Here is a 16,732-nt window from a genome sequence, read left to right as displayed (position 1 = left end):
TAATTCAAAGTGACATACTCTTTTCTGCAAAACCAGTTTGCTCTTTGTTAAACTGGGTGGTTGACTTATTTTATGTTTCCCAGGGAAGGTGTTGTCTTGTTACGCACAATCGTTTTCTTCAGAAATAATTTCATCACCGCTGCCAGTAACAGGTTACTAAAGAACTGTAGCACTGAGGGTAGCCTTTGATGAGACTCTGTGTTTTGGCTTTCTGGGCAGGTAGCGTCATGTGAAATAAATGATTAATCTGGCTGATCTTTGATAGATTGTTAAAGACAATATAATCAGTAAAGGTGCAGCTTTTTAAAGAATCTAGTCAGGGGTCAACAATGCAATAACTCACATAAAGGTATGGTTCTTTAAGATTTATAGAAAGTAAATGATTGCAGAGATGGACATTCATACTGAGAAGGTAGGTGATGGTGGCAAGGGCAGCTGTGGCTATTCTCCAGTAGCTCGCCACCATCAAATACAAATGCAAATTGCTTTTTGAGCCCTCTGGACTTCAAAAAGCGCTACACATGTACAGGACATTTACTATTTATGCCATTTTTACTATTAATTTAAGAGTTGTACCTTTCCACTGTAACCACGAGCTTAGTCAGCATAAAAGAGTAGCTGAAAAGTCAATGACTGAATACTGAGTTTCATTAAACAGTCAGGTCCCAAAGTAATCTACTTGTCTCAAAAGAAATGGTTCTGCTTGCTGCCTTGAATGTTTTTAGTGCTGAAGTTCTTAACAGGAAGAGGAACTCATGCATCAAATTCTGGTTAAAGCCCCATACACTGTGATCTTTTATCTACCTTTTAACAGCTCAATGCTAAGAAAACAAGAAATGTTCAAAAACTTTACTAATAAAGGAACATTTGTCTCCCCAGTCAAAATTGATAGTGGACAAAGCAGGTCAAAATCTACAAATATCTAACAGTTGAAATAGACAATAAATTGTGCTTAAATCATTTTCATAAAATAAATGTAGGAAACAGCAACAGATGATGCATTTTCTCTGAAAACAAAAACATTTGAGATTAGATAGCATTCTCTAAATATTTTAAAAAGCTCTTTACAGAGTGCTTGACTGGGCTTTTTTGTACTTTTGAGAACATAACATTGTTATTTCAACATTACTTCCTGTTCACCCCTTCATTGTTGCCTAGGGCAGGGACATAACCTCCACCGGGCTGTCTGAGTCACAATCCCCACCTACCAGTACTCCCTGTGAAACCACAGGAACATTTCCAAAGTAGGGTGCTACTTTTTATACTCCATGTGAATAGATACTTTTGTTATCAACTACCTCTGAAAGGTGTGTTGACCCAGGAAACTGCTGTCACTAACTGACAATAAGTGATCTTCCTAACAACATTTTGTTAAAAGTTATATGAACCAGATTAAAAAACTGATTTTAAAATGGGACATTTAAAATAGAGAAAACTGTAATTTGAAATGTTTGTAATTTATGATAAATAATAACCTAGACAGTAAAATATATATGTTGCTGTCAAGATTTGTAGAATCACTTAAATTGAATTAACCTTTTTAGGTGTATTCTGTCAGTGTGTCTGCATATCGGCATAAACATGTCTTGGCATGTGTCAAGGGCACATTGAAATAAACCCAACCCTTTGAGACACAGGTGCATGCGACTCTTTTATTCGGTCTGACGTCGTGCCTCTGTCCGATGGTTCTGAACTGGGCGGTTGTGTTCCAGTGCGGGATATGAGTTTAAATGTCATGCATGTTCCCCTTCACAGATTACGTCTGGAATGTGAGCTCTTCTGTGGGGAGGTGGCGTTGGCCGTGCGCCCCGCGTTGCCTGTTGAGGGCGTTACGGTGGTTTTAGGTAACGACCTAGTGGGTGCGCACATGTGGCCTGTCACCCTACCAATCAGCCCTGCCGCTATAAAGCCATTAGCGCTGGTGAACGACCATGATGAGTGTGAGGTTACTGGTACGTTCATGTGTAGTGCAAAGATGCACTCTCGGTGTGTGCCTGTTAGTGAGACACAAGGCGGAAAAACAGGACATTTGTTTTTGTCTCTCAGTGACTGTCCTCTTCCATTCCACGTCCTGATGGCTTAACAGAGCGTTGATTCCCTTCAGAGAGCGTTGGTTTTGCTCTTGCCTCCAGGTGACTTGTCAGGTAGCTCACGGGGTTACCTTCTCAAATGCACAGTTTTTGTGAGGTATTTTGTGCCACATGTTGAGTTTGCCAAGTGTGCCGTTAACGTCGTGCACTTTTTAAAAATCCTGTTTCTTGGATGTTCTGTACGTCGAGGGTTAGGTTAAAGTTTAAACGCACTTGTACAACCCCTGGCAAAAAGTATGGAATCACCAGTCTTGGATGAGCACTCATTCAGACATTTCATGCTGTAAAACAAACTCAGATCAAAAACATGATACAATATTAAGGTCATTCCAAAGTGCAACTTGTTGGCTTTCAGGAACACTCAAAGAAATGAAGAGAAAACATTGTGGAAGTTGGTGAATGATACTTTTATTGACCAAACACAGGGAAATAAATATGGAATCACTCAATTCTGAGGAAAAAAGTATGGAATCACTCAAATTGGAGGTAGAAAAAAAAGGACACACCCATTCTATTTCCTTTCCCTAAATGGACACCTGCCCCAGATTAGATGTGCCTGTTAGTGTGCAGTTAAAAACACCTGCAGTCATGACACCTTGGAGGGCTGCTGGACGAAGTGGAGTGGCGAGAACCATGGCTCCAACAAGAGAAATGTCCCTTGAAACAAAAGAGAGGATTGTGAAACTTCTTGAAGAAGGTAACCCTTCACGCATGGTTGCTAAAGATGTGGGCTGTTCACAGTCAGCTGTATCCAAGATATGGACCAAATACAAACAGCATGGAATGGTTGTTAAAGCCAAGCGTACTGGTAGACCAAGAAAGACATCAAAGCGTCAAGACAAACAACTTAAGGCCATTTGTCTTGAAAACCGAAAAAGTACAACTAAACAGATGAAGCATAAATGGGAGGAAGCTGGAGTCAATGTATGTGACCGAACCGTAAGAAATCACCTAAAGGAGATGGGATTTCAATACAGGAAAGCTAAATGAAAACCAGCATTGACACCTAAACATAAAAGAACGAGACTCCAATGGGCTAAGGAGAGGCAATCATGGACTGTGGATGACTGGATGAAAGTTGTCTTCAGTGATGAGTCAAGAATCTGCATTGGACAAGGTGATGATGCTGGAACTTTTGTTTGGTGCCGTTCCAGTGAGATTTATGAAGAGGCCTGCCTGAAGAAAACAACCAAATTTCCACAGTCCTTGATGATATGGGGCTGCATGTCAGGCAAAGGCACTGGGGAGATGACTGTGGTTAATTCTTCTATCAATGCACAAGTTTACATTGACATTTTGGACAGTTTCCTCATCCCTTCAATTGAACAGATGTTTGGTGATGATGAAATAATTTTCTAAGATGACAATGCATCATGCCATAGGGCAAAAACAGTGAAGGCATTCCTTGAAGAAAGACACATTCAGTCGATGTCATGGCCTGCAAATAGTCCAGATCTCAACCCAATTGAAAACCTGTGGTGGAGATTGAAAAAAATGGTCCACAAGAAGGGTCCAACCAGCAAAGCTGATCTGGCAACTGCTATCAAAGAGAGTTGGCACCAAATTGATGCAGAATACTGTTTGTCACTCATGAAGTCCATGCCTCAAAGACTGAAAGCTGTTATAAAAGCCAAAGGTGGTGTAACTAAATACTAGTGATGTATTTTGAATGGTCTTTTGTTTATGCGTTTTTCATGATTCCATACTTTTTTCCTCAGAATTGAGTGATTCCATATTTATTTCCCTGTGTTTGGTCAATAAAAGTATCATTCACTGACTTCCACAATGTTTTCTCTTCATTTCTTTGAGTGTTCCTGAAAGCCAACAAGTTGCACTTTGGAACAACCTTAATATTGTATCATGTTTTTGATCTGAGTTTGTTTTACAGCATGAAATGTCTGAATGAGTGCTCATCCAAGACTGGTGATTCCATACTTTTTGCCAGGGGTTGTACTAGGCCGTTTTGCTTGGCCTCAGTTCTGGTTCTCCTCTCGTACTCTCCCCGCTTCACCTAATTCTTAAATGCTTCTAAAGGTGCACTAGTTGCTGAGAACGGGAAGTTGGAGTAGATGATGAGCTGATTAGTCTGAGATAGACCACCCCTGCAAATCTGGTCGGTAATGCAAATATTCGTAACAAATTACATGTATGTATTTCTGTAAATATCTTTGAAATAATAAAATGAATATTGGATTTTTTTGTTTCTTTTTTTGGATCGGGATTCCCAGGGGGAACCCGTGTTTTGTTGGTGGGGGTGTGACGTTCCCCTCCACTCTACGTGGAGGGATCCGTCATTTATTAATTGTGTTTTGTCCCAAGGCGGACCGGAAGGGGCGGGACCAGGATCCGCTAGGGCCCAGCACATTCTTGATATATAAGCAGCCTGCTCCAGTGCGTCAAGAGAGGGGAGGGGAGTTGTATGAGGGGCCGTTTAGGACAAAATCTACGTTTTGTCTCTCACACACTACCAAAAACTCACGCATACTCAAAAAAATAACTACGCACACGCAAAAAAAAACTCACGCACATTCAAGAAATACTCACACACATTCAAAAAATACTCAAACTGCGTATACACACTACTAAAATGTCACACACGCACACAAACGTTAACTATCTCGCACACATACACTACTAACAGCTCGCACACGCACACAAACGTTTATCTCTCACATACACAAGACTAAAGTTGAACACACACACACACAGTACTAAGACTCGTTTTATGTATGTGTGAGAGCGAGACTCGTTTTTGAATGTGTGAGAATTGTCACAGAAGAGGCGGGGCACAATTTTTTGATCAAAATAAAAGTATATTTGCACTTCATTGTGTGATTGAAACTATTTTTCAATAGCTACCTTATATTAAACTATGTTAAGGACAAATGTCAAACATAGCAGTCAAACATACACAATAAAGTGCAAATATTTTGAAAACAAAGTAAAATATCTTGCAGGTATATTAATCTCCCTCCTTTATCAGAAATGAAAAATTATAAATGCACACTACGTGTTGGGACATTAAGGACACTAAAACAGCAGCATCATTTCTAAGGAAAATAATGGGCTCACAGTTCTTCAGATTACACACAACATAAACACACACACCCAGTTTCAAGATTTTTTTGTGCAACATATCTTTATCATCACGTTAGATCACTTTGCAATGACCTAACATTCCCACCCACTCAATGTGTCATATTCTTAAAGCTCATATCAAGAGCCGGCAACACTGCCAATGAACACATTCAATGACAGGCTGGTGTGTGCAGGACTGACAACACATTGTTTGAATCTAATATGGAAATGAAAACATTCTGCCTTTTCTTTATCCTGGTAAGTGCTAAGGGCTTCTGTCTTTTGGTGTCACCATCATTTATAAACAAGTTTTCTTGTTAGGTAATACTCTGTATTGCTTGATAATAACTTTATTGTTCTGTTAATTTGTCTGAAATTATTGCAATGTTTTACTAAAGTTACATAAGTTTATGCAATATGCACAGTGTCTTGGAATCCAGCTGTCAGCATCAGACATACTGCTGCGGCAAAAGAGGAACTGGGTAATAGAAACCTTTACTTTTGATGAAGGCTATAGTGGACCTTATCCATTGTATTTGGGCACGGTGAGTATTGATTGAGATAGACATTTAAATGTCAAGATGGAGGTTCACTGTAAAAACTGCTAATTGTGTTTCTTGCATCCAGATTAATATTGCACCAGATATAAGACTTACTGAAATACATGGGCCAGGTGTTGACGAGGAACCTCTGAATTTATTCAAAATTGACAACAAGACAGCAGAGATCTGGGTCATGCAGCCTGTGGACCGTGAGATCCATGATCAGTTTAAGGTGATTAGGAAAAACCACACATTTGAGCAATGTGTTGTTCAAAGTTTAACAGTACATATTTGTGTGCTTTAGTTATGGAAGTGCTTTTGACTATGAAATGTACTTTGTGTCTCAGCTGATATTTCAGGCGTTTAAAAAAGAAAAGGGTGATATAAATGCAAAAATTGGAATTGATATTGATATTATTGATACAAATGACAACGAACCAAAATTTAACAATCACGTGTATGAGGTCACCATAGAAGAGGCACCATCACAGGGTAAGATCCTCATTTTGTGGACTTCATTACATTACTGAAAGAAATGACATTTATTTTTAATAGCGACCAACAGTGAAATATAACAGATCTCATCTTATGCTATTTGGCAGGCACTGAGTTGGTCAATGTTACAGCAACAGATCGTGACAGTACCGAGAAGAACAGGAAATTTAGCTTCAGTATAGAGTCAGTGAGTCCGACTCCACAGAACTTTGAATTCGTTATAAATGAGGAGCCTGATTCTGGAAACGGGACCATTTCATTCAAAGGATGTCTGAACCACGAGGTGAGAGCAATCATAATGCGATTAAGTTGTTACAGAACAGAATAGAGCTACAAACTGGCAGAATTAAATCAAAATCTTGGAATTGAACTTTCATGATTTTTAGGAGCATTTTTAAACGTTTGTTCAGTAGTGCAGTTGTTATATGCAGTCAGCTAGATCACTATAATGCACATCCATTCAAACTTAGAATTTTGCTTAAAACTGTTCTGTTCTAACAGAAAAACCATAAATCTTCACCCTTTAAAACTGAATTTTCTGTTTACTCTTTAGAAGGCACAGAAATACACCCTTATTGTGAAAGCCACAGACCATGGACAACCGAAATCACTCTCCAGTTCTACAACAGTGATAATCAATATAGAGGACGGAAACAGACATCTTCCAGTGTTCACAAAGCAAAAAGTGAGCGTGTAAAAATTTCAGCTACAAATTTAGTTGCAACATTTAAAACTATCTAATACACCATATTTAACATTGTTTTACTCCACAGGGCGAAGCAAGTGTGAAAGAAGGACTGCAAGGTGTTCTCATTTCACGTCTGCAAGTTACAGATGAAGACACCAGAGGCACAAAGGCCTGGAAAGCAAAATATAAAATCCAAGGAGATACAAACGGCAACTTCAGAATTGATACTGATCCTGAGACAAACGAAGGTCTAGTCTATGTGCAAAAGGTAGCATGCAAAAGTTCCTTCACACTTCTCATTCAACGCGCATTCGAAAATATATACTTTGCTCAAGGGACTGGTGACTAATGCAGGGTATACGCTGCCTGTTGCTTCTTGATTGATGATCAACATACAAAACAACAAAGACATGAGGAATACTTTCAAAGTCCATGAATGCTTATTTTGTCCAATAAGCTTAAGATGTCTTATAGTTATTTGGCATTATAGGTACAGTCGTATAGTTATTATAGCTACTTGCATTTCACATATGCAAGGGCCTTCATTTGGCTGAAGAATCTTCCTGTCTTCATACTTAGCCTGTTTTGATTCTCAGGTTTAGACGAGTTCTTTCTCTATCTTCCTGACTTAGGAATGAAGATGTGTTTTTGACAGGTCTTCATTGTGCATATCAAATACTATATTGTGCTCCAATCAGATAGAAAGTATTTATGTCTAAGCCATCAATGGACAAGAAAGAATAAATGCTCATCAGATTAGGATATAAAAAGCAGAATTAGGCACTTTTTTATTTCCAGTTCAATCTCATTTTGACATTTTGAATCCTGTAGGCTTTTCTGATGTACATGAAAGCTGCAGTATGTAACTTTTATAAGATTTTTTTTTTTTTTTTTTTTTTTTTTACGTATATAGTTGAAACTGTCACTATGTGGTGACAGTATAGTATGAGACAGATAATCGGTGAAAACAACCAAGCTCTTCTGTTCTCCACCAGTTTTCCCAATGCTAAATAGAAACAACCAGAGTGACAATATGGGTCTTAGCGCTTTCAATCATGCCCATGTACACGTCGCTATCAGGAGAGTCTGTTGTGAATGCTAAGGCTAGTTAGCATGGACATCAATAACTGCGGATAAACAGTTTTCGAGTAACGATGAGTTGTTTCTCCACCATTAACACATTTAGAAACGAATTCATGAGGTTGATTGGCAGCGCTAAAAACCATCCTCCTGGCTGCAATTGGCTTCTTTTCCTAAAACTTACATTCTGCAGCTTTAATGTCTAAAAAAAGGCTTTTTGTTATGCTAAAATTTTATGCATATATATATATATATATATATATATATATATATATATATATATATATATATATATTATCCCATTTTGTTGGTGGGAATAACTGGTTTTTTGTAATACACAAACAAAATAAAATAGTTTATATTCATAAAAGTCAAATTTGAGTTTCATATTAATTAATACAAAAGTAGATAAATGAAAGATGGATAATCTCAATCCACAGCCCAAAATAAGACAAATCAAAAGGTTCAAAACATTTCCACTGTATTTTTTTTTAATATCCAAATGTAAACACACTTTTACTAAGCTGCTGTCAAAAGATGACCTTTGAATACTTATTCCTTTTTCAGATACTCGACTATGAGGAAGATCCTTTGAAGAACATCATCATCTCTGCAGAGAATGAGATTTCCTACTTTACTTGCAAAGTCATAAACCGCAATACTGCTGGTCTTTGGGAAATTAAGACTGTCAATGGTAGCACTTTCAGTGAGGCACAAGGTGTGACTGGAACAAAAGAAATGCGTTTGTCCACCTATCACCTGACAGTGAACATAGAAGATGTCAATGAACCCCCTCTCTTTGATCCATCAAACAAAACCATTACCGCATATGAGGATGTTGCGTTGGGTTACTATTTGGAGACACTAATTGCTAAAGACCCTGATGTTAATGGTGCAAATCAAATCCGGTACATAAAGATGCCATAACATGGCTGTATTTGAAGAGTACAACATTGGAGTTTTTAAGTCTAGCATAACCATAAAAAATATCTTTCATGTGTTCCAGATACACGATTGGAGAAGATCCAGCTGGTTTTGTTACAGTGGACTCCAACTCAGGAAAAATAACCACATCAAAGAGTTTAGACCGAGAGTCACAGTTAGTTAAAGATGGACTGTATGTCATCAAAATATATGCCACTGACAATGGTATGACCAGGAAAATGATTAATACTTCTTAATGTTAAACCCCGCCGGCAATATCGACTAATAATGTAAAATGCATTTTTTGTGTTCAAGGTGAACCATCCCAGACTGGCACAGCAACACTCAGCATCAAGATTGTCGATGTAAACGACAATGCTCCATCCTTGGACAAAAGCATTATCGACATGTGCCAAACAGATAAAATCTCATCGGTCAGTGTCACAGCTTTAGATCCAGATGCAGAACCATACAGTGGGCCTTTCTCGTTCAAGCTTCTTGGAGATGTTAAGGACAAGTGGAGGATTGATCCTGAAAACGGTGAGCTCTGCCCCAGAAAAAAACACCTCCAGATCAACAGAAATAAATAACCAGCTATGTTTTTCTATTATTATTTTTAGGCCATTCCTTCAAGCTTGTGAATGAACACAAAGCTACAATTATGATTTTCGGACAGCATGAATTGCAGGTAGAAGTGTCAGATCGTCAAGGAAAAACAGCTGTCCACAGCTTGTCAGTTAGTGTGTGCAAATGCTCCAAAACACCTAAGCCAGACTGCAGACTCAAGAAACATACTGGATCCAGACTCGGACCAGGAGCTCTGGGAATTTTATTTTTAAGCATTTTACTGTTCATAGGTACGACTAAGTCTAAGTCATTCATGTCAACAGAATCCTAATGAACTGAAAACAATATATGTATTTATATTTATGTTGTGTCTGATCTTCACACTAGGCTTTCTGCTTTTAACTTTTCTGATGTCATGTAAGCCTGAGAGGATACCATTCCCCAATGACTCTGCAGGGCAATATTTAATGATTAGTAACTCAGAGGGACCTGGATCTGATTGCAAAGTAAACTTCCTAACTTGAAGTTATCCCTACTTGTTTGTTGAAATATGATTCACCTAAGAGTGAAGATTTTACTGTAAAACTGAAAACATTGTATGTGCTTAAGTTGCCTTTAGGAAAACTGGGCCACATTGGTCATGGACAACAGATGCAGATATCTCAAGGCAAGCCATTGATAGTGACGCCGGTAAGTGCTGCCAACTGTTTTAATGCTCTGTAACCTAATGCATCACATTTTGATCACGTGTAGTAGAAAGGAAACTATATACATAATGGTAATGGTCACTTTTGCAAAGCATCTTCCTTTTTGTATTGCAATGGCATATTCTTGAAAGCATTACATTTTTTATGTTTTTTTTTATGTTTTGTTTGAGTAAAATGCCATAAATCATTGGCCCCACAATTTTTTTCAGGTATTAGTTGATGACAACTCACAAATGAGTCAGAACACGATAAGCTGCCAGCAAGAAACAATCCTTGAGATAAATTCTGCTCTGCCGGTGAATACATTTTAATTATTATTGCTATTTCTGGCATGTGTTTTTGTTTTAGAGTAATTCAAGCAAACATAATTTTGCTCACAATATTTTTCATGCTTTTTTCTCTTTTTCTGTCTTATTGTCAAGACTATTGATGGGCAATGGATGATTTCCCATGGCTCTTCTACTTCAGGCATGAAGAAGAGACATCAGCAGCAAGAAATAAAGAAAGCAAACCAAACGGTACAATTGCATATTTACACTGTAGTACTTTACATAGTTAACTTACAGTGGAAATAAAAAGTGCTCAGATGCCTATTTTGGTCTATATTTCTTATTGAAAAATATTAGAAACATCCTGTTTTAATAAATAAGCACACCTTTAAATTTTGCCTGCACTGACAGTATGGTGAATGGTTAAAATAAAGCTTTGTTGAAGCATATTTTGATACTTTCACGATATTCAATTTTATTGAGATTATTATGGGACACAAATATAGTCAATCTGACTAACCTGAAAATAAAATATCTTTTCATAGAATTTGCATTAAATTAACTCATCTATATCTTGTAACTAAAGCCATCGTTTTCAGAGTTTACGATCTTGTACAAAAATATCCGTCACGAGAAGGCCTTCATGGTGCCTCAAATTTAGTATACATAATTTTATAAAATGCTTCTCCAAATATATAAAATTGCAGAGAAGATAAACTCTTCTAGTCTTGTGGAAGGAAGTGTATAACAGTCTAATATATTTGTCAGGGTTATCACTGGTAGACTTGTTCCTTCTGCCTTTTGTTTCTAGGTAAAACCGGGAGAAATTATGAACAGTCCAGAGTCCTTGTCAATTTTAGCCCAATTTTAGAGTGTGAGAATTTATTCTTCAGAATCACAAAATACAAGCAAATATTCAAATATAAAATATTCAAATGACAGCAAAAGAAAATCAAGTAAGCCAAAGCAGAGACACACATGCAACCAGTCTGAATCTGAAAAAGCATACCATAGATCACTGCAATCTGAAAGACTGGGAGCATAAAGTGTGAAATGCTGAAAGATTTTTATTAAAGCAGACTAAAAAAAAAAACTAATCAAAAAGAGCTTCAACTGGAAATCAAATTGAACGTGTGAATACTTATGAAACCAAGCACCTTTCAAACCATGTACCTTTTGTCTTTTTTCCTAAAATATTGCGTTTTTTTAGATAAATTGAGCATGAACAGTGCTGCAGTACATATGTTTTTTTTTATTTCAGCAAAAAAATATGTTTTGCTCAGAGAAAACTGTCATGTTATCAGAAGTCTGAAGATACAATTTTTAAATCCTCTGCATGTTAATCTGAACAGAAACATATTTTATGAGTCATTAATTGTATTCTTTTTAACAACAACAACAAAAACATACTCAAATCCTCTTCTTCTAATTTATAGGTTGGGATACTACAAAGCCAATATGTTTTGGAAGATCTACAGTATAATCTAATAAAAACAAAAGTACTCACTTTGGAGGAGTCGGGCAAGGAGTTGGGTGATTATGAACCCGTCATCTATGCTGATGAGGGAGACTTCGAACACAACTTTGAACTTGATGCTCTCTCTGACCCTGGAGTTTCCTTTGACCAAGACATGGAACTGGATTACACGTTTTTACCTTTGGCCTCAGTCTGTTCACCTGACATCGCTGCCTACTTCGGTAAAGAGCAGAGTTTGATACAGCAGGACATATTTATTTCATGAATCTAATGTTCAGTCTCTTGATTTTTGTAATGCAAACAATCTTGAAGTCAGCCATACCGTTAAGTTATTTAAAAAGCCTAAAATGGTCTTTGAACAAAACTAAATGGCTTTTTGATGCAATTATGGCCTAAACATTGAGAGAGAGGATAAAGATTGACAGCATTGTTTACATCACCTATCTGAAAAGAAACTATTTGAAGGCAGCATTCAAAGATTGTCAGTATTTGTAAAGAAAGGCCAATAAAAACTGCTCTGGCTGATGCGTGTGATTGGCCTATTTAAAACCTGTACATATATGATTCCAATACTGTTTGATGGATGTGCTTGTGCTGCTTGTAGTTTATATTTGGACGGAAAAACAAACCCGCTGAGTGTTATACTTGGGATTTTATTGTGTGTTATTTATTGTAAAAACAGGGAATTGTAGAAATTTATGAAAATAAACAAGTACATTTTCTGCTTATGCATTTTTGGGGTAGTTTATTGTTTTGGGCTGTTTTACAGTTTATATACGTGTTTTACTTCTCTGTGTTTATAGCTAATAATAAAAAAAAAAATCAAAGATTTGAAATACACAACTTCACAGTGTTGCTGTAAGTGACAGAATTAAGTGTACAGTGCCATGCAAACATATTTATGGCATACGGAGACAAAGTAATACCCCAGACAGTTCGGGAATACAATTAAAGTTATAAGCAGACCTAGGTTATCAAAACCTATCCTACACTCAGTACAGTCTCATGGAGTAATGTTCATTCTGTTATCCAAATGTGTGTATTAGTTGGCCAGTGTTAGCCCATGGAGGAAATGTCGCACTCCCCCGACAGTCACATAGCATGCTGTTGTTTCGTGGAGCCACGATGCCTCAAATCTCAAATGGTGCCATTTCAAATCCTCCTCTACCTGTTCTCCACTCAGTGGTGGTGCCTGGGAGGCCCTAGATGTTGTTGCAATTTACCCTGGAGAAGTCATAGCACCCCGATAGCACCCACAAGACAATCTCAGATTATTATTTTCTTTTTTATCTACGTTAATATTCTTCAATATTTGGTTACTGAGATATTTTCATGTTGTTATCCACCAATTGTACAATATTTTCAAACTGTGGTCGTATTTACCATATAAAAGGATAATAAGCAGATTTAAACATTACTAAATTGAACAACGTATGTAAAAAAATTTTTTAGCTACGCATGCAGGTCCGACCTACACTGAGAAACCTCTGGTTGATGCCAGACCTTCGCTAAGCAGCATTCACATGTTGGTACCAGTACCTAGGAGTCGGTTTATTTAATTTTATTGCCCTCTACTGGTAGAAGTACACCAAGCAATTTTTATTTTGCATATTCCTGCACTGGCTCTAAATTTAATGTCGATCACTGCACATAAGTTTAATTTAGAATATGGGTTTAATGTAACAGTTACTACAGTTTAATGTAGTTACTTTGCTTTAAGGGCAAAGCTCGTTGCAATGTGTGAGAACATGACAGTATAGCTGGTGATAATGTGGCCTAGAAAAATATTGTCATCTGTTTTGTTTTCTTTGTTTTTTTGTTTTTTTTTGTTTTGTTTTGTTTTGTTTTTTACCATATTCAACCTTAAGAGTCTAGACAAGACAAGATTATAAATATAGCACAATTTATTAACAAGGTGATTCAAAAGGATTCAAGGAATATGTTTATAATAACTGTAAAACATAAAATAGAAATTTGAAATAAATAAATTGAAACAAATCATGAAAGACTGTCTGATAAGAGATGTTTGCACATGTTCTCATGTTTATATGGAATTGGTTCCAGAGCTGAGCTGCATGTAGGTCAATGTGAAATAACACTATGGCGCCAAAACTCGTGAATTATCAATGCTTTGGATGATCTAAAAATATTTTCAGGTTTAAAACAGTTCAAGTAGCAGTGGATTTCTCATAGCTCCAGACATACAATGGACATGACAAATCTTTTTCAACTAATAATGTCAGAAGTGACCCTGACACTCCAGAGTCTGAGACCTGAAACTAAAAGAAATGATACATAAATGTCAAAGGGCAGTCTGAAACAATTAAACTTTTTCTGAGATTGGAAAATATTTAAACATGAAGAGATACGTTTCCATCTTTTTTTTTTTTTCATACAACTCACATTCCCAAAAAATTACAATATTTCAAACAACCAATACCTGCAATTATGTTATTTTCTAAATGCGATTGAACTCTTCTAATTCACGTTTCTCCACACCTCATTTTAATCCCTCATTATTATTGGTGAGTCTCAATTTTTCACCACCAAATAAGGAGAAATGCACTGAAAAACACTGCTGTGGTGCTTTCTAGCCTCTGGCTGATCATGAATAACATTATGCCACGTAGTAGTTCTGCACACTGCACAGCACCTCATGTTGAGCAATACTTTGAGAAATGTGTTGACTGCCTGAAGCCAGAGTTTCTGAAGTTATGATCCCTTTTATTTTCTTACCTGGAAATCATTTTCACAAAGGCATGTCAAAATAAAACTAAGCATTTGCTCGTTGTTGACAGGATTTCTGTCAACGCGCTATCTAAGCATTTTCTAAACTTAGTAACCAAATTACTCTCATTCAAAAACAGTTGATATTTGTATTCTTGCATGGTATGGGATTACAGCAATTTAAAAACAGCTTAAAAACAGGGAGACTAGAAACAGTATTTTTAACAAGTTGTTTTTAATGAGGGAAAGGTTTGGATTTCGCCTGTACCAACGAGGAAACATTTCAAACTTAAATATTTAAAAAGCATTTTGTGTACTAGATAAGATAAATGACCCCCTAAAAGGTTGAAAAAGGAGAGAGTTATTTTAAAGCTTAAACTAAAAACTGTATGAGGACAAAGCGAATGTGGCATAAACTGACAAGAAAAAGGCACACCAGCAAACGCAGAAGAGTTTTTGGAGAAATTGCAATGATTTAGAGAAAGTTTAATTATTATCAAACACTGTTTTCGGTTTTGTGGATCTCAAGCAAAGCGATCATCATTGTTACAAGAAATTAAATTAAATCCAAACCCTGAACCACAAACGACATTTCATAACTTAAAACTTCACAAAGTCTGGGACCAATGACGGCTGAACGATTGCCAAAATGTAAAGACATAAAACATATACTTTTAAAATAGGTCCGGTGGAGAACAATGTGGCTGCGTGAGAACAGCCATGAGCATAAAAACCTTAAACTTCCCTTGGGCTAAACTGAGAGGTAGGCGTACTCTATCTTATTTATTATGTTCAGTTGCTTTACGACAACACCCAGGTTAATTTAAAGTGAAAATAAAAGATTACCCAACATGAACAGCATACAAACAAACCTGTTTCTGTATCTGCCTTAATTTCCTTAACTTGAATTTATGTTTCTAAATATAAATTTAGAAACATAAATTTATATTCATGTTTCTAATTGGTAATCGATGTTCTGATTACCAGTTCAGAACATCGTAAGTAGCATAAATTCTCCACAGTTGGTACAGAATCTGAGAAGCATTGTTTTAAAAATACAGACAATCAATATACGGGTACATGACCTTAACAGATTTTTGGAAACAAGCCCGGATTACTGAAAAATGCAAAAATATAAAGATTTCTCGTGACAAAACATTAGCTATTCAAATGAGATAATCTAGCAGGACGTTTTTGTGGTTTCTTACTGAGTCAGTGCAAAGATGCAAATTTTGTGGGTTGGACCACAAAGCACTATATATCAAGTAGCCTCTGCCACAGACACTCTTATCAGAGAGGAAAGGAATTAGCGAGAAGCATGATGAGGAGCCTTTCCCTGCTTCTGTTGGTAAGCATTACATTTTTAAATATCCATTCTTATCTACTGATTAAACAAGAATGATCTAAATAACATATCAAGTTTTCTTGTCAGATCTAGGTGTGTTTAAGTTTTACACACTTAGTACCTTAGTTTTGCACACTTTTGCTTTGTCGCAGGGTAATAAACACTGAGTAAGTTAAAATTTGAATATATATTTTAATATTTCTGTTACCATGTTAGTTGAAACTTTTAAATCTTACATTTCGGTAATAGATCCAAGTATCATCCTTCAGCTTCAGTTCCTTCTTATATTCCAGGGAAACTTTGTTTGCTGATGTCACTTTACTATCAAAGGAAACTGGCTTTTGTTATGCACAGAAAACCTCAATTATAAAGGCATTTCAGAATGCATACCAACACAACAGGTCACTGGATTGTCATCAAGCAGAGAAGGAAACTTGTTTGATGAGTTTGGTTTTAATGCTTTGAATATTTTTTTTTTGTAAGTCTGGCTTGTCTCATACAGAAATGTAAGGTGACAAAGACTCAGCTATTAGGTTCCCTTTAATGCTTTATTCTAGGTGTCAGTAGTGTGAGAGCACTAATAAGTACGGCCAGTGAGGCACTTTTGACAACAGCTGCCTGTCTTTCTCGAAGCTTCTCTGAAGTTTTAGCATGTTTGGATTTGTGGAACCAGAAAAAAATACAATTCATGTTAAGACTGCTAAAAAAAAAATCTAATAATGTTTTGAAAACTAATTTTCTTG

At 36.6% G+C, this 16,732-nt stretch overlaps 1 protein-coding gene across 1 annotated transcript; it reads left to right on the top strand.

Annotated features, from left to right (window-relative positions):
- The first annotated feature begins 5,534 nt into the window (after positions 1–5,534).
- On the top strand, positions 5,535–12,649 carry LOC106918581 (cadherin-like protein 26). Its single transcript, XM_014988447.2, has 15 exons — positions 5,535–5,713; positions 5,796–5,942; positions 6,058–6,202; positions 6,313–6,488; positions 6,759–6,890; positions 6,979–7,161; positions 8,541–8,881; positions 8,980–9,122; positions 9,213–9,437; positions 9,518–9,754; positions 9,852–9,970; positions 10,074–10,154; positions 10,381–10,467; positions 10,594–10,689; positions 11,877–12,649. The coding sequence occupies exons 1-15, from the start codon at positions 5,579–5,581 to the stop codon at positions 12,180–12,182; spliced, it is 2,553 nt and encodes an 850-aa protein (XP_014843933.2). The 5' UTR covers positions 5,535–5,578; the 3' UTR covers positions 12,183–12,649.
- Positions 12,650–16,732: the final 4,083 nt, after the last annotated feature.

Source organism: Poecilia mexicana, unplaced genomic scaffold (genome assembly GCF_051168715.1).
Source record: "Poecilia mexicana isolate PSO_F unplaced genomic scaffold, ASM5116871v1 scaffold_7, whole genome shotgun sequence".
NCBI classification, from domain to species: Eukaryota; Metazoa; Chordata; class Actinopteri; order Cyprinodontiformes; family Poeciliidae; genus Poecilia; species Poecilia mexicana.
Note: the sequence above shows the minus strand (reverse complement) of the source record. Positions and strands in the feature narration are given on the sequence as shown.

Bases quoted from the DNA above. Each gene is read 5' to 3' on its own strand.
- LOC106918581 (XM_014988447.2), top strand. From the start codon at position 5,579: ATGCAATATGCACAGTGTCTTGGAATCCAGCTGTCAGCATCAGACATA. The intron at 5,714-5,795 runs GTGAGTATTGAT...TCTTGCATCCAG, and splicing joins ATCCATTGTATTTGGGCACG to ATTAATATTGCACCAGATAT. The intron at 6,489-6,758 runs GTGAGAGCAATC...TTTACTCTTTAG, and splicing joins AAGGATGTCTGAACCACGAG to AAGGCACAGAAATACACCCT.